General features: G+C 41.4%; 2 protein-coding genes across 6 annotated transcripts in view; both read left to right on the top strand.

The window, feature by feature from the left end:
• Positions 1-20,135, top strand: part of LOC118404941 — a gene marked incomplete in the record, with an annotated part of 125,594 nt that overhangs the window by 27,458 nt on the left and 78,001 nt on the right.
• Positions 5,096-12,379, top strand: LOC118404942 (F-box/LRR-repeat protein 2-like). 5 transcript variants are annotated; one of them, XR_004829823.1, is made up of 5 exons: positions 5,096-5,210; positions 6,403-7,791; positions 8,555-8,697; positions 9,867-10,063; positions 10,791-10,957. XR_004829823.1 is itself a non-coding variant. In XM_035804342.1 (5 exons), exons 1-5 carry the CDS (start codon positions 5,097-5,099, stop codon positions 11,019-11,021), a joined length of 1,890 nt encoding a protein of 629 aa, XP_035660235.1. In that variant the 5' UTR covers position 5,096; the 3' UTR covers positions 11,022-12,379. The 5 variants fall into 5 exon arrangements, 4 of the variants coding, with proteins under 4 accessions (XP_035660235.1, XP_035660234.1, XP_035660237.1 ...); XM_035804342.1 differs by having other exon boundaries at positions 6,403-7,683; positions 9,943-10,063; positions 10,791-12,379; XM_035804341.1 differs by having other exon boundaries at positions 9,943-10,063; positions 10,791-12,379.

Raw genomic sequence — 20,135 nt, 5'->3', positions numbered from 1 at the left:
TGAAAGTTTGGTAGCCATACTGTAAGTGGTTAAGGAGTTAGCCTCCAAAGTTTGTTTTAAAAACTGCAAATTTTTGCTGGGGTCCGTTTGGACCCCAGAGGGACTGAACACAAACTTTCTTTATAATTTCCACATTATTGTACCAATCTTTGCGAAAACCTAGGAGAAGGTATAAAACATATTGACTGACAAAGTCACGGAAGGATTTTTTCTTCAGATCAAAAATGTTCAAATGGCACTACAAAATGTACGCCTGGGGTCCAAATGGACCCCACTCGGGTGTTTGAGGGTTAAAATTATTAAAAGAAATTCGGTTGTTCTAAGATTTGGTAAGGAACTCAATTCTTCAGCGACAAGAAAATGATGCCGCCAATTTATAGCAAGGTGTATGATATTTCATAGACTGCGGTTGCAATTTCATACGTTTGACGTGCAAACGGGACTGTATTTCCTTCTTTTATCCGAAGTGCTACGCCCGTAAGGTGCACTCTCACTGCACTTGCGCCAAGCTTGCGTCACTGCGTTGTTCGAAAGATACTCAACGAATTTCAGAGATAAAGAACGAATTTTCTGACTTTTTTGTGTATTTTGTCGTCTTTTAAGACATACTTTTACGTATTACGCAATATCTAAATTATAAAATATCAGAGAAAACAACAAAACAATGACGCAATGAACGAACCCCGCAGTGACGCAAGCTTGACGCAGGTGTAGGGAGAGTGACCTTTAGCGACAAACGCAACGTAGGAATAGAATTACTTCTGCGCCCAATAGCAGGCGATTACATGGCGCTGTTTTTATGCCAATAAGTGATGTCGGCTTGCTCAAGGTAAGGCCGACATATTTTCATGTTTGTAAATGAACAGTAACAACAAGCACCAATATAACAGCACCAACCTCTCTGCAACAATCCTCCTTCCGAGGTATCCTTCCTGACAATTCAGCAAACTCCTCTCCTGATCGTACCTGTATCATCAACGATAAAAAAGCGAACTTAAAGTTAAACCATCATTTCTAACGCATATTTCCCAATGGTAAGGCAATACCACAGGAACAGTTATTGTCCTTTGCGATGCAAAAAGGGGTCCCATGTACTGGAAAGTTCTACGCGAAGTCCTCTATTCCCTTCTGGTTTAAGGTGGTGTTTTAGATCAACTCGTGCGAACGAACATGCTTTACAATTAAGTGACGTTTCATACGATCCTTGAAAATTAGTGAATTGACATGTTCGACCAAACTTTTCTAGTCAGATGAACCTGTATTGCTCTGCCGGGTAATTTTTGTCACACTGAAGAAGAGTGATGGATGTCACTCGAAACGTCCGAAAGAAAACTTCTATTTCTTATCTAAAATATTAGTTCTAGAGATTCAATTTTATTTAAACAATCAATTAAGCGCAAGGGCAAAATAGAACTGGTGATTGAACCGTTACTGTGTGATAAACCCAGCTCACATGCTGCCAACGGAGCCACAATGTCCAAATTGTACGCTACTATAAAGCATAGAGATAACTTTCTTGTTCAAATAAGGTTCACATTTGCAAGGAGACATGGGTTGGGCGCTGGACGCATGCCTGCCTATACACGCCCGACATCTAGACTATACTTGGAACTCAAATATCGCCGTTAACATTTCCATGATGTTAAGAACGGCGAACATCAACCAACCTCCAAAAAGTCAGCGAAGAATTGTAAAACTCGGGAACTGATATAACATCGACTATCATAATTCCACCAGGTGTCATTATACCGCCACCTAAACAAGTGCTTTTAAAAAAGCTGGCATTTTGCCAATGTTTGGGTGTGTGAACGTTTTTTTCTAGTTATTAGAATGTCATATAAATAGAACAGAGTAACTAAACCTGATATTGGCGCATGGAGAGATTCACATATGTGCCTGAATCTAGATCTAGACGCCACCTGTTAAAATTTGCGTGAACTGCAGCAAATTTCACTACACTGCCTGTTTTTGAGTGAGCTCTGTTGCGGGGCATTTTTAAGTTGTTTTTTTTTTTTTTTATTTCTATTCGGCAAAAAAAACGTAGCGGCGAATCCGTTAACCAAAGAAATAAATTGGTGTGGCCAAATGGATGTAAAAATTAGTATTTTAATGGTGTAAAAAAGAAAAAAAAAAACTACCTCCCCGGATTCGAACCGGGTGCATTGGTTTAGAATGCGTAAACTTTAACCACTGCGCCAGTGCGAACTTGTTGAAAAAATGCCTGTTTTAACAGGTATAGAAATGTTTGGCATGAATTGAACAGGTCCGTTCATCTCAACATCACAACGGCCACTATTCTGGCCTCAGAGCATTTTGCCGCTAAGGCGGCAAAATGCAAAAAAACGTTAGTATAGAGGTCTTCCCAAGATTGTCTTGAACACCGAATGTTAAATATCTTAAATGTAATACAATTCAGATATTTAGGTGTTGAAAACAATCTTGAGAAGGCCTCTATAACAACGTTTTTTAGGTGGCGGTAAAACTACACCTGGTGGAATTATGAGAATGTATAAAAAAGATATCGATAGAGAAGGCACCAGCCGTATAACTGCTGAAAATGGAACTAAGAGATCGCTGACGAGTTGTCCGATAAAAAAGTGCCCGATGTGAAAGGAGTATTAGCGCCTGGGTTTTGACCAGGCCATGACATGTGCACTGTGCAGGTTTCTCTAGATTAATGCGGTAACAATATGTTTAAAAAATGACACTACCTATCCATACTTTATAATTGTTTGCAAAAAATGTATTAAGCCTAGGCGCCTATATATAGGCTTTACATGTCAAGAGTAGGTTGTCAGGAAGACGTCTGATTCGGTGTCTTATACAGAATTTGATTGCCCCGCACGAATAAAATGCCCCATCATACAAGTAAACTACACTTATACAGAGGGACTATTTGAACTACCTTCCTTCCAAAAGCTTATTTTTTTCTCACCGCGCTCTCGTAACTCGAGTATCCACGTTTAGAAAACTAGTAGCACGAGAAACTGTTTAACTGATTCAGGAGACCATAACAAAAAGTAATTTGTCGCTACAATGTTGGCTTGCTCAAAGCTCGCCCGGTATATTCTGCTATTAATCAGCAGTTGAAAGCAGCATGAACCAGTTATTGAAAATCCAATCTGCATTTTAGAAGCTCTTTCTCTGTTCATTTTCTCTTATTTATATATCATCTACCGAGCTACTGTAATAATTGCCCTACCTGTACCTTACTCAGACCGAGGTAGAAGACAGGCTTACTTGTACTTTTCACAAGTGAGCGAACGGGAGCGCGCATGCGCCTGAGCAGATTAATTGATATTGTCTGGATCCGAGCAGACGTCAGCCAGAGCATGCGCTGTGAATAGGTTGCTATTTTCTTTCATGCTAACAAATGTTTGCAATTATCTGACACCGCCTATCCTTGCTTTTATAATAATGCGCATATGTCTTTAACATCTTCTGCTATATCAAGTAAACCAAGTCTATGAAGGAGGATGCTGAAAAATATCTTACGTCTCAATCAAAACTTTTTTTTTTCCTTTGGCTCACAATAACAGAAAATAATCAGTGGCTGCTCTTATGCAATAAGTAATATCGGCTTGCTCAAAGGCAGGCCGACATTTTTTTTGTTTAGTGACAACTATAAAAAGACCAGCATAAAATGAAATAAAAATAACCTGTCTTCAACTGCTTTGCTTTCGAAGATTTCCCTGGCGACGTTTTGGAACTTCTCTTTGGACACCAATGACACACATTTTCACTCAAAAGTAGATTAATCTTACATTTTCAAATATTTTTAATCTCCAAAATTCATTGCTAGTCATCCAAAGAGAAACTGCAGGCCCTATACTTGATTCACACTAACTTGCAAAGGTAATTACAGTTGCCATATCTATCTATCTCTCTCTCTCTCTCTATATATATATATATAATGTGAGGGTAGGAATGCTTGGACGTCTTCATTTGCGTCTGGGTTTAGACCACACATCACTCGCGTTGTGTGCTGATTATATAAGTGTTTAGCTGAAACGTTCCGGCACCACCCTATAGCTACCCCCCCCCCCCGGACATTTTTATATTTTACAGCATTTTTTATCCCTAGACTGCTAGGCCAAGTGAATTACAACTGTACGATGGGGTTTCGTGAAACAACTGTTACATAGCTTCTAACAACAATAACAGTAGACTAATTAGCAGCCGTGTTGTCGACTTGCTTAAATTCCGCTCTGAATATTACTTGTTGTTTTTTAAACAAGTACGAAAATAAAAGAAAGGAACATGCCTTCAGCCTTCTACGGCGAAAGTTCCTTCTTCCTGGATCAGCATTTATAGTTAATTGGTCACCGTAATAATTGCAACTCTGTACCTGTTTCAGACTGAGGTATAGCAGACAGGCGTGGTGTACTTCTCACGACTGGGTGAACGAAAGCGCGCATGCGCCTCGCAGATGCCTAATTAGCGTCTGGATTCCAAGTAGACGTCAACCGGAGCATGCGCAGTATGTTGAGCAATATTCCGGTATTCAATGCATCTATGGAGAATGTCTTTTTCCCAGGATTATCTATTGTAAATTAACAGATTTGAACTCCGGCCCGGAACCTTGAACACTCAGCTCGGATCTGGTGGTAACATGACGTCATAGCTGTATGGCCGATCTGGTTGGCTGAATACTGGCTTTGCCGGCATGGCCTAATCTGGACAAAAACAGAACTAAGTATATATTTGTGACATTTTTTTTTTTTTTGTCTCCTGTCACCATAAAGAATATGTAAAACAGCCATCTCTAAAGATAATCAACAATTTCAGATATAAACAACGAATTCTCGTACTTTTTGTGTATTTTGTCGTCTTCTTAGTCACTTTTACGTATTACGCAAAATCTAAATTATAAACAATCGGGGAAAACAACAAAACAGTGACGCAGTGAACGGACCCCACAGTGACGCAAGCTTGACGCAAGTGCAGCGAGAATGCAACGTTACAGTTACATGTGACAACTATACTATATATTGTTGTCAACACAACCAATATCAATACCTCGGTCGTAAATGAACAGCTTTCCCGGAGCCTACCCCCCATCCAACCCCGCCTCCAGAAAACAGTAAATCTGCGACATGCGTACCGATAACGACAACAGCGCCCCCTACCGGCCATCATCGGGACTGTATAATGACGTCACCAGAGCACCTTGTTACAAAACAAAGATGGCAGCCACCTTGCCGGTTGAGGTATGTTTTCTGTTTTCCTTCGTGTTTTTTTATGACTAGAATGACAGATATGAGACTAAAACAGATCCAAATCGTGAAATGTTTTACAATTTTCCTTCTGTGTTAATGCCATGTTCCTGTTTCAAGGGGAAATATGGCAAAACGTTCGTTAAGATATGGGGGAGGGGGGTTTAGCAAACTCGAGAGGGCAAAGTACATGAGATCATATGACTTCGAGTCAGCCTGTCTTTAATAAAACGTCCAACACTTAAACTGTTCTGTTGACATGATTATATTTCATCACTTTTGGGGCTGTGTTTTTAGCTGCAACAGCACTATAGCTAGTTCAAACAACAACAACACTCGAAATTGGGGAGCAGGTAACGTTACTAGTGACGTTATACTGAACAAATGGCCCTCGTTAATTTGCCATTGATTGATTGAGCATTGTTAGTCCAGCCCGTTAGTAATTCCACACATATATCCAGGTGCAGCAATGCACCTACGGTCAAATCTATGGCGCACAACTTTAAATTTGGTGCTCAAAAGTATGCTTTTTTGTGTTTAGATCCCTATACTTGCACATGTCTTAGTAGTCTTGTTAGACACCTAAGGCGGGTAAAACAACCTACCTACCTACCTACCTAGTCCGAGAGTACCACCTTACCACCTTAATTTGAAAAAAAGTGTAGGGGACCTTTCCAGTGTATCAACTGGACCAAATAAGTCTGTATGAAATACCACCTGCATAAGCAGGTTAGTGCAGGTAAAAATGGAGCTGTGCAGGTATTTCTGTTGTCTACCTGCACCTAACCTGCACTGGTCCATTTCCTTGGTTTCATACATAAAACATAAATGCCCTATAATGTAGGTGTATATGGAAATTGTTATTAGCGGCACAAGCTGTTAACACCAATATTTACAAAGTATAAAAGAAAAAAAATTGCAATTTGGTTCCTGATCAATTTTAGTTTGATCCATAGTCACCGCGAAAACCGTGAACATTAAACCACCGTGAAAGTTTCTGCATTTACAGACTATGTACACAATATACGTGCATGTGTAGGCTTTTTACAGTGATATTTCTAATTCCATGTGAACCGTTTAGTTCATTTCAGTCATCCGTCAGTAATCCATCAGGTGTAAACTTGGAAGGTTGTAACATTGAAGGTATTTCAGAAAAATAAAATTATTTCCTTTTTCTAACTGTTAGGTGATCGCCCACGTGATGCGGTTCCTTAGTGTTGGGGACAGGAAGGCGTCGGCTCTCGTCAACAGACAGTGGTACGAAGCCTCGCTCGACCCCGCCCTCCAAACCAACACCGTGTTCCACCTCCTCACGCCCTTCACCTCTGGCTCAACTGTTCAAAAGTTTGGGCTCAGAAAGAGTCCAAATCTCATCTTAAACGACATGGACGGATCTTCTAGGTCTAAGGAGGTGGTCAAGAAAGCCTGTCAGCACCTTGGGCAGCACCTTCAGAGTCTTTCCCTCAAGGGTTCAGATATAACAGAAGGAACGTTCATGGTGATCATTCCTCATTGTTGTAATCTCAGAAAACTGGACCTGAGTCTGTGTAACAGCCTATTCCTGTCAGGAAACTTGCTCCGGAAACCAAACGATTTCCAGGCGGCTGAAAAGTCATTGGTAAATGTGCGGGAACTGAACTTGGGTTCGCTACGACACCTATCAGACTGCGTGTTTAACAGGCTTGTTACGGTAATGCCAAACGTTGAGAAGTTGTCACTGTCCGGATGCACCATCTCGTACGAGTTTAGCCCATACGATAAAGAATCCAAAACGCGTGCGTCAACTTCTGTGCTCACTTTTGTGAATATCAAAGCATTTCTGGAAAGGCAGGGAAAGAAGTTGACGAGCTTGAACTTGAGCAAAACAGGGCTGCCAGGCAGCTCGCTCCGAGAGCTGGCTATGGTATCAGGGCTCGCGATACGAGAACTGAACATTGCAGGAAACAGAGACTTAAACGACGATGACATCTTGGCCTTAGTGAAGCAGCAAAATGGTTTGACTTCTCTGGATGTTGCAATGTGTGGAGAACTTACCTCACAGACTGTACTACACATTCAGACATACGTTCCACAGATACAGTATCTGAACTTTTCCAAGTGCAGGCGTATGCGAGACAGTGCCGCTTCCAAGCTATACACCCTTCCAGATCTACAGTACATCAATTTCGCGGAATGTCCGCAGATCTCCTCCAAAGCGCTCGTTTCGGGCCTCTCTTCGAAACCCATGCTGCATCTCGCATCCGTCTGTCTCGCCCACTGCACGCTTGTACGCGACGAGTTTGTTGAAACGCTCGGTAAGGCCGTTCCACACTTGAAAGAGCTAGACTTGACGTCTTGCCTCGCAATCACAGACCGTAGCATGCACGCAATTGCGGCGTTCCTTCCAGAGTTGAAACGTCTAAGTGTGGCTTGGTGCAAGAACGTCACGGACTACGGAATTCTGGGACTGGAGAAGCCTAGCGAGGAGGTAGGTTCGAGCCGTCTGTGTGAACTGAATGGCGGGAGGTTTTCCCGCAACTTTGGCACCATTGGTTTCTTCAGTCCTCCCTCTGCTGCTGACATGACTGTGTGTAAGGTAACTTGTAGTCTCTTTCTTTATTTGCTTTTCAATTACTTTTGTTTATACTGTAGAGGCTTTTTAATTGCACACCCCATTAGCCATAACTTTTCATGCAATCATCTGGGTGGTGCAAAGTTCTAAGTAATACAGCACCTGTTTGGTACTTGGGGGTTCTGTGCAAAGTGTGCGGTAATTCATTGTGCAATTAAGTGGCTTTTACTGTACCTTAACTTAGGTAATCTTTCTCTTAAAGAATTACATCATCTGAGTGAACATTTACCAGTTAATGCGTGAAGTTTCAATCATAAGACTAAAGTATTATTATGACATTAGCCTGGTAGCTGGCCAAATTGTAGCTCCCGAGTCTCTTCTGTCCTTTCCGCAAATACCGAGAAGAGACTTGGGAGCTATAATACAGCTGGTTACCAGACTATTTGTTCTTAGTTGATTTGTACATATAGACTCTTTCCGACTAATGAAAATGAAGGACACATGACGATTGTAATACTTTGCAAAGTTAGTTTTATTCTTGTGTGTTTGACCCTTTGTTTATTCACGAGGAGCTCAAATTGGCCATTTTTCATTGAGGTCATTGGCAGATCCAGAGAAGTAAGGGTTAGACAACAAAATAACAGTAAAACAGAACTGTTAACATTCATTTTGAATTTAAGGTGTTGATACACATAAGCCTATACACATAATTCTACATGGTACAAAATGCACAAGAGCGAGAGCTGCTGTATACATGATTTCAGTACGTTGTACTTTATTGGTACAGATAACGCAGGAAGAAGCTCTCGTAGTGTTAGCACAACATGATGCTGGGAAGCCGACTGGGTTACAGCACCTGGCACGACTGCGTGTGCTGGACCTGAGCACCTGCCAGCAGCTGAGTGATCTGGGAATCACATGCGCAATCAGGTGACTACTTGATTTTCAAAATTATATGAAAACAAAATACAATATTACATTTTCTGATATGTACTATATAGCCAAACCTGTACAAGTAACTATATAATATATCACAAGTAATGCCTGACTACTAGGGCTGGGTATCGGTACAGCGTACCGGTACAAAACCGGTTTTTCTTATTGGACCGGTCCAGAAAAACTGGACCTGAAAAAATTAGGCGGACCGGATGTTGGACCGATTAGAAAATTAACAGATTATTTTATAAGGCATTCACACGTTTTGGCGCTTGCAGTGGAAGAAAAGAAAACAAGAGTGAAGTAGAGTAGAGTTTATAGTAATTTCAACCAAGTTTTACAGACATCGTACAGGTGCAGTTAGCGTTGTAGGATTTTAAAACGCCAGTGTAGGTCTAATACTCCACCAAACAGATTTCTTTGTAGTGAAATGGACCATTGGTATGAGTCATACTGAATCAGGTCCAGGTTCAGGTCCGGACCTGGACCCGATCCTTTGGACCTGAACCGGACCTGGACCTGAATTTTCTGTACCGGTACCCAGCCCTACTGACTACTTAATAATATAATTGTTAGTCTTCACTATTAACTCAAATAGAATTTAAAGATTGCTGTATTCTTGATGTTCCATTTTGCAGATGACCTAAAAAAATTAATTAGATTGAACTTGTTCATGTTCCCTCCCCCCTCCCATAGGTTCAGAGAGTTGGTGTGTCTCAGACTGAACATGTGTACGGGATGACTGAGTCATGTTTCCTCCCCCCCTCCCATATGTTCAGAGAGTTGGTGTGTCTCAGACTGAACATGTGTACAGGGGTGACTGAGTCATTTTTGTCCCCCCCCCTCTTCCCACAGGTTCAGAGAGTTGGTGTGTCTCAGACTGAACATGTGTACAGGGATGACTGAGTCATGTTTCCTCCCCCCCTCCCATATGTTCAGAGAGTTGGTGTGTCTCAGACTGAACATGTGTACAGGGGTGACTGAGTCATGTTTCCTCCCCCTCCCACAGGTTCAGAGAGTTGGTGTGCCTCAGACTGAACGTGTGTACAGGGATGACTGAGTCATGTTTCCTCCCCCCCTCCCATATGTTCAGAGAGTTGGTGTGTCTCAGACTGAACATGTGTACAGGGGTGACTGAGTCATGTTTCCTCCCCCTCCCACAGGTTCAGAGAGTTGGTGTGTCTCAGACTGAACATGTGTACAGGGGTGACTGAGTCATGTTTCCTCCCCCTCCCACAGGTTCAGAGAGTTGGTGTGTCTCAGACTGAACATGTGTACAGGGGTGACTGACCAGAGCCTGGTTGCCATAGCAACAAATGTGCCCAGCCTGGAAGAGCTGTCAATCAGCCAATGCCACCAGGTAAGTTATTGTAATACAATTAAGTCTGTATTACTATTAGTAACCACCTTTTGCAAGCAACCACCTGCTATCAGAGGACAGATTGAAACAGTCAATAAACAGATAGATACTTGTCAAACTATACATATTGCATATTAAAGACTGTGGCCATTGCATTACAAAATTCCTGTTTGTTGCAGATAAAACTGTTAAAAATTTAAGTAGTCTGAATGACAAAAGTGGCAGCACAGTGTCTGTTAATGTATGGCAACTGTGCTTTAAAAGTCCAAAAAATTGAAGGCGTTTTGCATGCATGTGTCTATTATTATGTTGACTGTGCTTCCAGAAATTAGTGATGAGCATAACTCAGGTTAGTACAGGTAAAATTGGAGCTGTGCAGGTATTTCTCAGGTGTCTACCTGCAACTAACCTGCACTGGTCCAAGTTCTGGGTCTTATACATAATGTCTTATAATGTAGGTGTATATGGATTGTTATTAGCTGCATTGACTATTACCAATTATAAAGTATGAATTCCCAAAAAATTAGCAATAGCCTTTGAAGTTTTAGCATGATCTATGCTTCCTAAATTCAGAGTGTTGCAGGTAAAATTTGTCTGGTGCAGGTTATTTTTAATGTTACCTGCACCAGTGCAGACATTATGATACAAGCCTAAAAGAATACTTAATTGAAAGTATTTCACTAAATTTTGTACTTCGCTATTTGATATCCCGGCTACTATTTCTCAGGTGACAGATGATGGGGTGACGAAAGTCGTGAAACGTCTGCAGCGACTGACGTTCCTTGACATCTCCTGTAACGACAAGCTGACCAATTGCACGCTGGCGTCCATCAGCCAATACTGCCACTGTCTGCAGAAACTGGACGTTTCTCTGTGTAGCCAGATGTCCCATGATGCACTGGACAAGCTGCAGTGCCACCTCCCCCACCTGGTGTCTCTTCAGTCCAGACTGGTGTGAGACCAGCTATTAATCTAGAACTAGGGGTGGGTACCAGTACACTGCCGTTACAAAACCTTTTTTCTTAGAGAAAAAACGGACCTGAAAAAAATCATTTGACCGATTCAAAAACCAACAGATTTTAACGGCAGGCTCTCACTTTTTTAAGACATACCGATCCAAGAAAAGAATAAGAGCACAGGAGAGGAGAGTTGATAGTCAATTTTTACAAAGCTTCTAAAGTCAAATATGCTTTGAAATATCAATGAACGTCGGATACTCCACCAAACATAGTCCTTTGTAGAGAAGGGACCATTGTTTTGAGTATCGCCCATTTACGTTTTTACATATGATTAGGTTCAGGTCCGGTACTGGACCGGGTTATTACATACCCACCCCTATCTAGAACAAATTGTGTTTGGATCTTACAGAGTCAGGATAGTCAGAATCTGGAAATGCTCATGGTTATATTTTCACAGTTATGATGGTGACATCATCATAATAATAATAGCCTTTATTGCACATTCATGCCCTATCAATATAAACTCAACTGTGTTGGTAGTAATTATAGTATTTAACTTTCTTCCAACATAAATGTGTACATGGATCAAATTTTCAACAATATACTGTCACCGTCTTCAGGATCAGTATTGACAGGTCACTTCTGAATGTAAACTCGCAAGAATTTCAAACACATGACCTTATTGTCATCTTTTAATCTTGCACATATGTGACATCAGCGGTTGGTCAAATTGGTAAACCTATAATAAATCACTGTACATGCAGGTTTACAATCATTCTTCTAACCTTAAACTTGGAAACTGTAAAAAGAAATTAATTTGTAGTATTATAGTTTCTGCTTTTGAATAGGAAACTTGTTGAGAAAATGTTGTATCTCACTGTCATTTTCTGTCTACTTACTGTCTAAAGAAGTATTGAAGTATGACAAGTGAATCAAAATATATAAAGAGAGATTTTAACTCAATTTCAAATGGTTGAATTTTAAAAAATGTAAGATATATAGATAAACTTTATGACTTGTGCAATATATGACAACCCGTTGCTTGTAAATAATGTATCTTGCCCCTCTGTACACTTGAATATTTGTAAGATAAAAGTAAATATACCAGTCAGAATCTGTTTACTTATCAACAAGGCCATGTTTATTTAGTCTTTATGACATTCATGCACATCAATTTATGGCCATTTTCAAATAATAAAAGTTTTGCACCATACTGGGAATCATACAAAGTAAATGCAAAATGGGCAAATATGTGCTGTAAATTGAGAAAAAAATCATAAAATGTAATAAAATGCCAACAATCATTCCAATGTCAATGAAGATGTGAAAAAAAATAAAACTGAAGAATGTATCGTAACACCATGCTCAGTTATGTCGTCATTGAACATTTTCTACCTACATTTTTTAATAAAGGCCATTTTTTTTTTATTTAAAAAAAATTAGATTGTTTATCTTTGTAACAGATTAAGAGTTGGTTTTGCCTGTTGTATGCATGGGCAAAGATTTTTATCAAATCTGACGACATTCTCCATAAACTGTTTGTTCAGGTTGGTAAGTCGCTGAATAACAACAATCTTTGTTTACAACCAAGTATTTTACTCGACTGATTGTAACCTTCCCTATAGAGTAAACAAAACATTATCGATAACAGTACAGTTATGGGTGATTAATCTGGTCTCGTATTTGGAATACATTATAATATACGACATGATTATATGGTCCCATTCTTGACTCCTGAAATTATCCGGATATGTACGAAATGTTCGAAACGTGTTTTGTCCCCAAAGACGGTCCGAAAACGTTCCATTACCTGAAATCTGGATATGAGACGTTAATATTTGGTCCCGTTCCGGACTCCTGAAATCATCCGAAAACGTAGGGGGGTCATATTACATTTTGTCCGGATATTGCCCAGATACATCCGGAAACGTTCCCAATCCGGATGTTTACAAACATAGAAACGTCCGGAAATCACACCCTTTCGCACAGTGTTAGCGATTCACATGCACACCTAAGAATTGTGCAGACCTAAATATAAAAGGGACGAGCATATTTCCTACTAAAGTAAGGCATTTTTTCTGTTGGTCGTTATCATATCAATGAGACTGATTAAACAACTTTCCGGTTATTCTGGATGTTGTTTGATAACCTTTCTTATTAGTCAATGTAACTGTTATGCTTTGTAACCCTCATGAAATACCCCCATGCAGACCGTCCTGCGCATGCGGCGGAGGCACTGATTTTGGTTGTGTTATCAATTATTTAATAACTCAAGATCCTTTGGCTAGATTTTCATGCATTTAGTGCTGTGTTATAACATAAAAAAACTTGTAACGGTATATAACGTTAACATTGTATTTTATTTTATTTTAAGTTATCTTCCCTTTTTCCCCAACGACCTGGAGGTCGAGGGACCCGGTGATGTGAGGTAAGTATCGGAAGTGTTTCTGTGTATGTTTATGAATCCAATGAGAAAAAAATACAAGCCCGCTTTGTTCCATGATATCGTAGGACTACTTGACACAAAGCGAGAAAGAGAACATCATTGATGGATGGAAATTATGCAAATAAATACCGAATTCGCATAATCAGTTAAAATGATGCTATTCCAAAGTGCTAATGTTGGGATTTTGGATGCTGAGCAATTTGGAAATTATGTGATAGTGAGAATCGTTGAATATTCATTATGCATTTGCCTAAATGATCAGACAGGGCGTTCTTTCCAGGGTAAGGTTGTCTACTTATGTTATTTGGGTCTATATTTTATATTTAATAGAATATGGTCAACTTCTTTGTCTATAATTTTTGATAGGAGATGGTCAACTAATATGTGTTATGCAGATACGGCCATTGTTTGCATAATAAAGGAGAATGAGAAAGAATATCTGTTGTAAAGATTACACACTTTGAGTGAAGGTACGGGGGCGTAGAACTCTGTTTATGGTGTGTGTGTGCATAGTTATTGAGGTCCTAAGCAAAGATTGCATTTTTGGGCCTTTATCAGTATTTTTAGCATTACAGTCTGACACTCCCTTCGTCTGTGTGGTATCGTCCCTTATTGTATTAACTCCGGCCTACTACATAATGCACATGTAATTTATGCATGAATTCAGCAGGAAGCTGAGCAGACTTCCGTGAGCTTGTTTTGTACCTTAACCACGGAGATTGATATTTTAACCTACGGGCATGTAGGAACCTACTTGTAACCGTAGTGTTCAGTAATTAAGCGTTTATCAATTGAAAGTTAACGGTTTGATAGGTGTAATCATGTGTATGTGTTACTCAATATTTGTATGTGTTACTCTATCATTTAATATACCATACTCTTTTTGTCTGGTAATCTGCTCTACCTTCATTACATGACCAATTACATTTCATAAAGTAAAAGGTTTTGGGGGTCAGTTTTGGGGTTCTCAGAGGATGTCATCAAACTGATCAAATCAACATGACCTAAAAGGATCCATAGGGTTAAAAAATGATTATACATTTTCCATATTCGTGTTTTTTATATATTTCTTTTGAATATTATGATATATTGGAATGAAAGTAATGGCATTTTAACTTTTTTGTTTGCTTTGAGGGATGAATAAATAATGTATGGAAAAAGGAAGACGAAGCGTTTGAGATTTCAAGCATCTTATGTTGGATGTCCATCGTCACTGATCGTCAATAGTTTAATGGCACTCTGACACAGAATCTTACTTTATTGTTAAACATATATAATCATCTCAACATGTTCACAAAATATTTACTGTGACAATTTTTGTCAATTTCAAATGCAAGCAAGTCCAGCTTATTTCAAACTGTATCTTTAAAAAGATATTGCAGAAGAAAAAGCTTTGGGAATTTCCCCATACGTACGTAAAGGAACGTGTAAACACAGTACATGGCACGCCCCATGGGCTAAAAAAGCAGTGCACTTGGCTCGATGTTACTTACATGAGCTTTGTACGTGTGTCGTTTCCTCCTCGATGGCGCACTCAAGGTGCCTTGATGATTCTGTCAAGTCTTAAGCTGTTACCACTTGACTGACTGACTGTCAGACTATTTAATCTTAATTCTACCGGGGCTGCCGTAATTTTGTCTGAATGATACACCGAAGTATTGCCCCCTACATTTCTAGTATTGGGCAATCTTACGTCAGCTGAAGCTGCATAAAACGTCACAATGTCGTTGTGGTCCTGTTCAGGGGCATCTTTCATGTCCCCGCCACTTTCCCATCTTCTTCTCCTACTTTTTGACATCCTCATCTTTCACCTCACAGTATTGATGGTGCGAAGGGTCGTAGACTTCTTCCTCGTTTATTTGATTGTACATATTGCCGCCTCTTTCAGATGTGTCCAATACGTGTTCAACGCTGGTATCTTCATCTTTTATTCCATTGTAGTCGTGTCCCGAAGCGGCGTACACTTCGTCCTCATTGATTTGACTGTACGTATTGTCCCTTACTTCAGATGTGCTAATATCTTCTTCTTTTGTTTCACTATAGTCGTGTCCTGAAGCGTCGTATACTTCGTCCTCATTGATTTGACTGTACGTATTGTCCCTTACTTCAGATGTGCTAATATCTTCTTCTTTTGTTTCACTATAGTCGTGTCCTGAAGCGTCGTACACTTCGTCACCATTGATCTGACTGTACATTGCGTCGAATCCTTGCAGACTCTTTGTTAGGGGCGACCCCTGTGCATTACCACTGTACATTGGGTTTCTCTGTAAGGCACTCACTGCGCTAATTGGAAAAGCTAAATTAGGATTTTGATTGTGACCTCTTCTTTTTCGGTAGGTAAACATTGCTATAGCGCATGTTATAATAAATAAAGCTGCCACTATGAAACGTACAATCAGAGGCATCCAGAAGGTGGATGCTGCAACTATATAAGGCGTTACGCTAGGGAGTACGTTGGTTGACGTCACAAAAACGTTTTTTCTTCTTTCATGGCAAACAGCCGGAGCTGTGATCATGGGTGCTACATTTTTGTCTATGGTTGAAGCAGCTGGCTGACATGTTGTGTCATTTGCTTGCCTTATCTTAGAGATGTTGATGTACGAAACGTATCTGATGTATTGCATGAGAGCGTAACAGGGCACTGTCGCCACAGAATGTTCTCTGACTTCGCTCTGATTTCTTGCCTTGGATCTCTGAAAGTTTTTCTGTACTTCTGCCACAACACCAAAAACCATGGATCCATTCCCAATATTGTTACCACTCAGGTTTACACTAGATAGTCTTAAATTAGACGACCCCTTTAAAGCCAACTTGATGCCGGGAGGAGATGTCCACATCTCAGAACATTGGGTAGAAACCGATTTACTGTTATGCTTTTTTTAGTCGCTACTATGACTATGAATGGAGGGTGAGCCGTAAAACCACCTAACCGAAGGTCGTCTGATAGTGGTCTACATATATGAAAACTGTTTGGGGCGTTGTCTTGACGAATACTGAACCAGTCAATGACGAAGATTTTTTCAGTGGCATCATAATTCATAATCAGACCCGTATCACCTACATCGAATCTTATCCACTGCCTTGTGCCGTACAGGCAGTTTGCATGCCTAGCCACCCATGCTACATTACCTATAACCTGTGCTTTGGTATCAAGGAGGCTATTCCCGCTTAGTGCTAGGTGGAAAACTTCGACATTTGACAGAGTCAAGAAAGCTTCTCTTTGTAAACATACGATGCTGTTGTTAAGTAAATCCAGATAGTTAAGTCGCTTCAAGGACTCGAATGCATTTTCTGGAATCGTTTCAATCTTGTTGCCATTCAAAAAAAGCTGCGAAAGCACTTTGAGCCCAATAAACCAGTGATTACGTACCTCTTGCAGTGCATTGTGACTTAAATCTAACCAGACAAGCTGGTTAAGGTACTGAAAACACGCTGCGTCTACACTGGAGATCATGTTGCTGGAAATTGAAAGATGAGTCAGGTTATATCCATGAGGTGGTGCCGAATCACTGTGCCAGTTGTGGGAAATTAGTGTTAACATTTATCATCTAAATTCAGATGTTCTAACGTCGTGAAATCTTTGAATGTGGCCCTGTCTATCTGGGTTATTCCTGAATCAGTCAGAAACAGACTTATGAGACGAGAAGACCGGATTGTAGCCAGACGTTCTGACGATAGTTTACCGTGCTCAAAACCTCTTATGAACGCGAGCCGTTCCACATCGGGAAAACACTTTGTAGTCGGCCTATCACTGTAACTATTGATATGGTCAGTATTGTTACATGATATGCAACCCATCGAACCGATAGACTGAGGTCCGTTCTCAAAAATCATTTTGTGCGTCGGACGCACGACGTGAACGGTTTACTCTCGCACCCAGTAGGAATGCATGTCTGGTTTACTGACAGAGCAGTTATTACCTTTGATAAGGCGAGGACAAGTAGAAGGCTAACATTGTGTTCAACTTGTACCTTCGAATTCATTGTAAACAAGAATTTTTTTTCACTTTCTAAAAACGTATCCGTTGAAACAACGTACTCGCTTACACGTTCTGGGAATGCTGTATTCTGGCGGTTTTTACCACATTAAGTAGATTTAACTTTTTAACGTGCGATTTGCGATACAAAGCTGATTTTCGAGCGCGATAATGATGATGTTTCCGGGCCTTTCCGTTTTTAATTAGGCAAAAAATACATTAAAATCTAAGCTACAACCTGTGCACGTTTTATTTTAATGGTGTCGGCGAAGTTACTAAACTAGCGGACAAGAAATAGATATTGTTAAGTCGATTATAGTTCGCTTCCTGATATTCCTAGCTGGGCGTCGTGTACTTGACAAAGGCTTTTGACGACTTTCTTTGCTTCACTCAAATGTAGAAATCTGTTACTGGTGTTAGTTGAGCGTAAAAGGCCAGAGTCAAACGTCCTCCCCGCCCCTGATGGCGCATAGGGCGGTGCCCATCTCCGTTTCAGTAGCCCTGGGCCACACAACTTTGTGCAATCAATACAGCAGGGGGCTAGTCCACTGATAGTGGCGTGTGTTCATCTTCCATATTCTTTCCCAAATGCTGAGTGCTAAGCAGAGAAAGCAGCATGTACCATTTGCAAAGTCTTTGGCATGACTTGGCCGGGGATCGGAATCACGACCTACCGTATGCAAGGCGAAAACTTTACCCACTCGGGCATTGCACCGGTTGCAAAAAAGAATAAAAGGTGGTGAGAGGAAACTGTGAGTTCTTGTGACCTTCCAATGTTCTAGACAGCGTGGATACCATGGAACTCACGGTCTCTAAAGGGCTATGTGAATACCATTATCGTAGCCATAGGGGTCTGACTTGACTTACCGGAGAGCAGCAGAAAACGACTTTCCGTGGTCCTCGGTATTAGTAAGTCCATGTCCGAATTATCTCTTGGTAAGATACTTGCTGATGCACATGCTGATTTGTATGCCTGACTTCACTCACTGTTGAAGCTGGGCTTGTGCTATGTGCCAGAGAAATGCGCATGTTGTACTGCCTGTTGATCCCTCCTATTGGAACACCGGGCTATCAAAACATGCTAAAATATGTACCAAAGGGAGGCCATTCAGCAGTTTGGCCCACACACAGCAAATTACCTTTGCCCCTCTGGCAGGGACATTGCATGTCCTGAAAAAAGGACTGCACGTCCTGAAAAGAGTGGGGTTTCCCTTTAGGGGCCGAATAGAGGGGGTTCCCTTTAGGGTGTGTGTGGCTCTATTCACAAAGGGAGGCCATGTCAGCCCGCACACAAAAATTACCTTTACCTCCAGTGGGACTGAGGAGCGGTGGACCCTGTCCCCACCAATGCCCTCAGTTTATCCTGCTGGGTGGGTTTCCCTTACCATGGGTGTGTGCGTGGGCAGTGGACAGTCTAGCACTGTACGGGGTGAGGACGACCCCGCCCGCCACAGTCCTGCGACTCCACTGGTGCCCAACTGTATCGGCTTGCCGTTCCGTTGGACCACACCAGTGGAGTGGAGAGGGGGGACTTGCTGCGTGGGAAACAGCCTGTCCCCCAAACATCTCTTCTTTTCCCAGGCTAGTACTACCCTCTACGTCCTTGTACTTATTGTATGTGTATGTATGTAATATTGAAATTGACTATGTACAATGTATCCTGGAGAGGCCACTCCATGCCATACGTACTGTAGCGGCATTACAACACGGGAAGTAGCAGATACCGGTTATAAACCTTCTACTCGATTGGCGTAGAGTAGGGTGCCAGGGGCTGCTTCCGTCGGTGGGAGAGATCATCGCGTCTCATTGGGCAGCTACCGCCCGCCTTAAGCTGGGCAGCCCCCAGCCAGTAGGGTGTTGCCCCGCCACAGTCCGTCTGCCTTGAAGGGTGCGCTGGGCTTAGGGCTTCAAGAGCCTGAAAGACGAACTGTACCCATTGTACCCAAGACCAAAGGAAAGAAACAAACTCTCAGAATTGGTTGTTGGAATGTGCAAACAATGACTCCAGGACTGTCTGATGATCTCCAGGAAATAAGTGACGCTAGAAAAACAGCTGTGATTAACAATGAACTCCTGAGACTTAATGTAGACATTGCCACTCTACAAGAAACCCGTCTGGCAGACTCAGGGACCTTGCGAGAAAGTGACTACACATTCATCTGGCAGGGGAAAGCTTCACAGGAAACCAGACAGCATGGTGTAGGTTTTGCCATAAAGAACTCTCTATTAGACTCAATTGAACCGAGAGAGAAGGGTACAGAGCGAATTCTCACACTCCGGCTTCTCACAGAAAATGGGCCCTTGAACCTTGTGAGTGTGTATGCTCCAACACTGTGTTCACAAGAAGAAACTAAGGATGAGTTCTACTGCCAACTCCAGACTACCATCCAAGGTATACCCAAGCAGGAAAAGCTCCTATTACTGGGCGACTTCAATGCCCGCGTGGGTGCTGATTATGACTCCTGGCCGAATTGCCTCGGAAAATTTGGTGTTGGCAACATAAACGACAATGGGCAACGTCTGCTCGAGTTCTGCACTATCAATGATCTGTGCATTACAAACTCCTTCTTCAACACAAAACCACAGCACAAGGTATCCTGGCGCCACCCGCGCTCCAAACATTGGCACCAACTAGACCTGGTTATTGTGAGACGCTGTCACTTAAGCGATGTTTTACTCACCCGCTCCTAT

This window comes from Branchiostoma floridae, chromosome 17 (genome assembly GCF_000003815.2).
Source record: "Branchiostoma floridae strain S238N-H82 chromosome 17, Bfl_VNyyK, whole genome shotgun sequence".
NCBI lineage: Eukaryota > Metazoa > Chordata > Leptocardii > Amphioxiformes > Branchiostomatidae > Branchiostoma > Branchiostoma floridae.
This window is presented reverse-complemented; position numbering and strand designations above follow the sequence as displayed.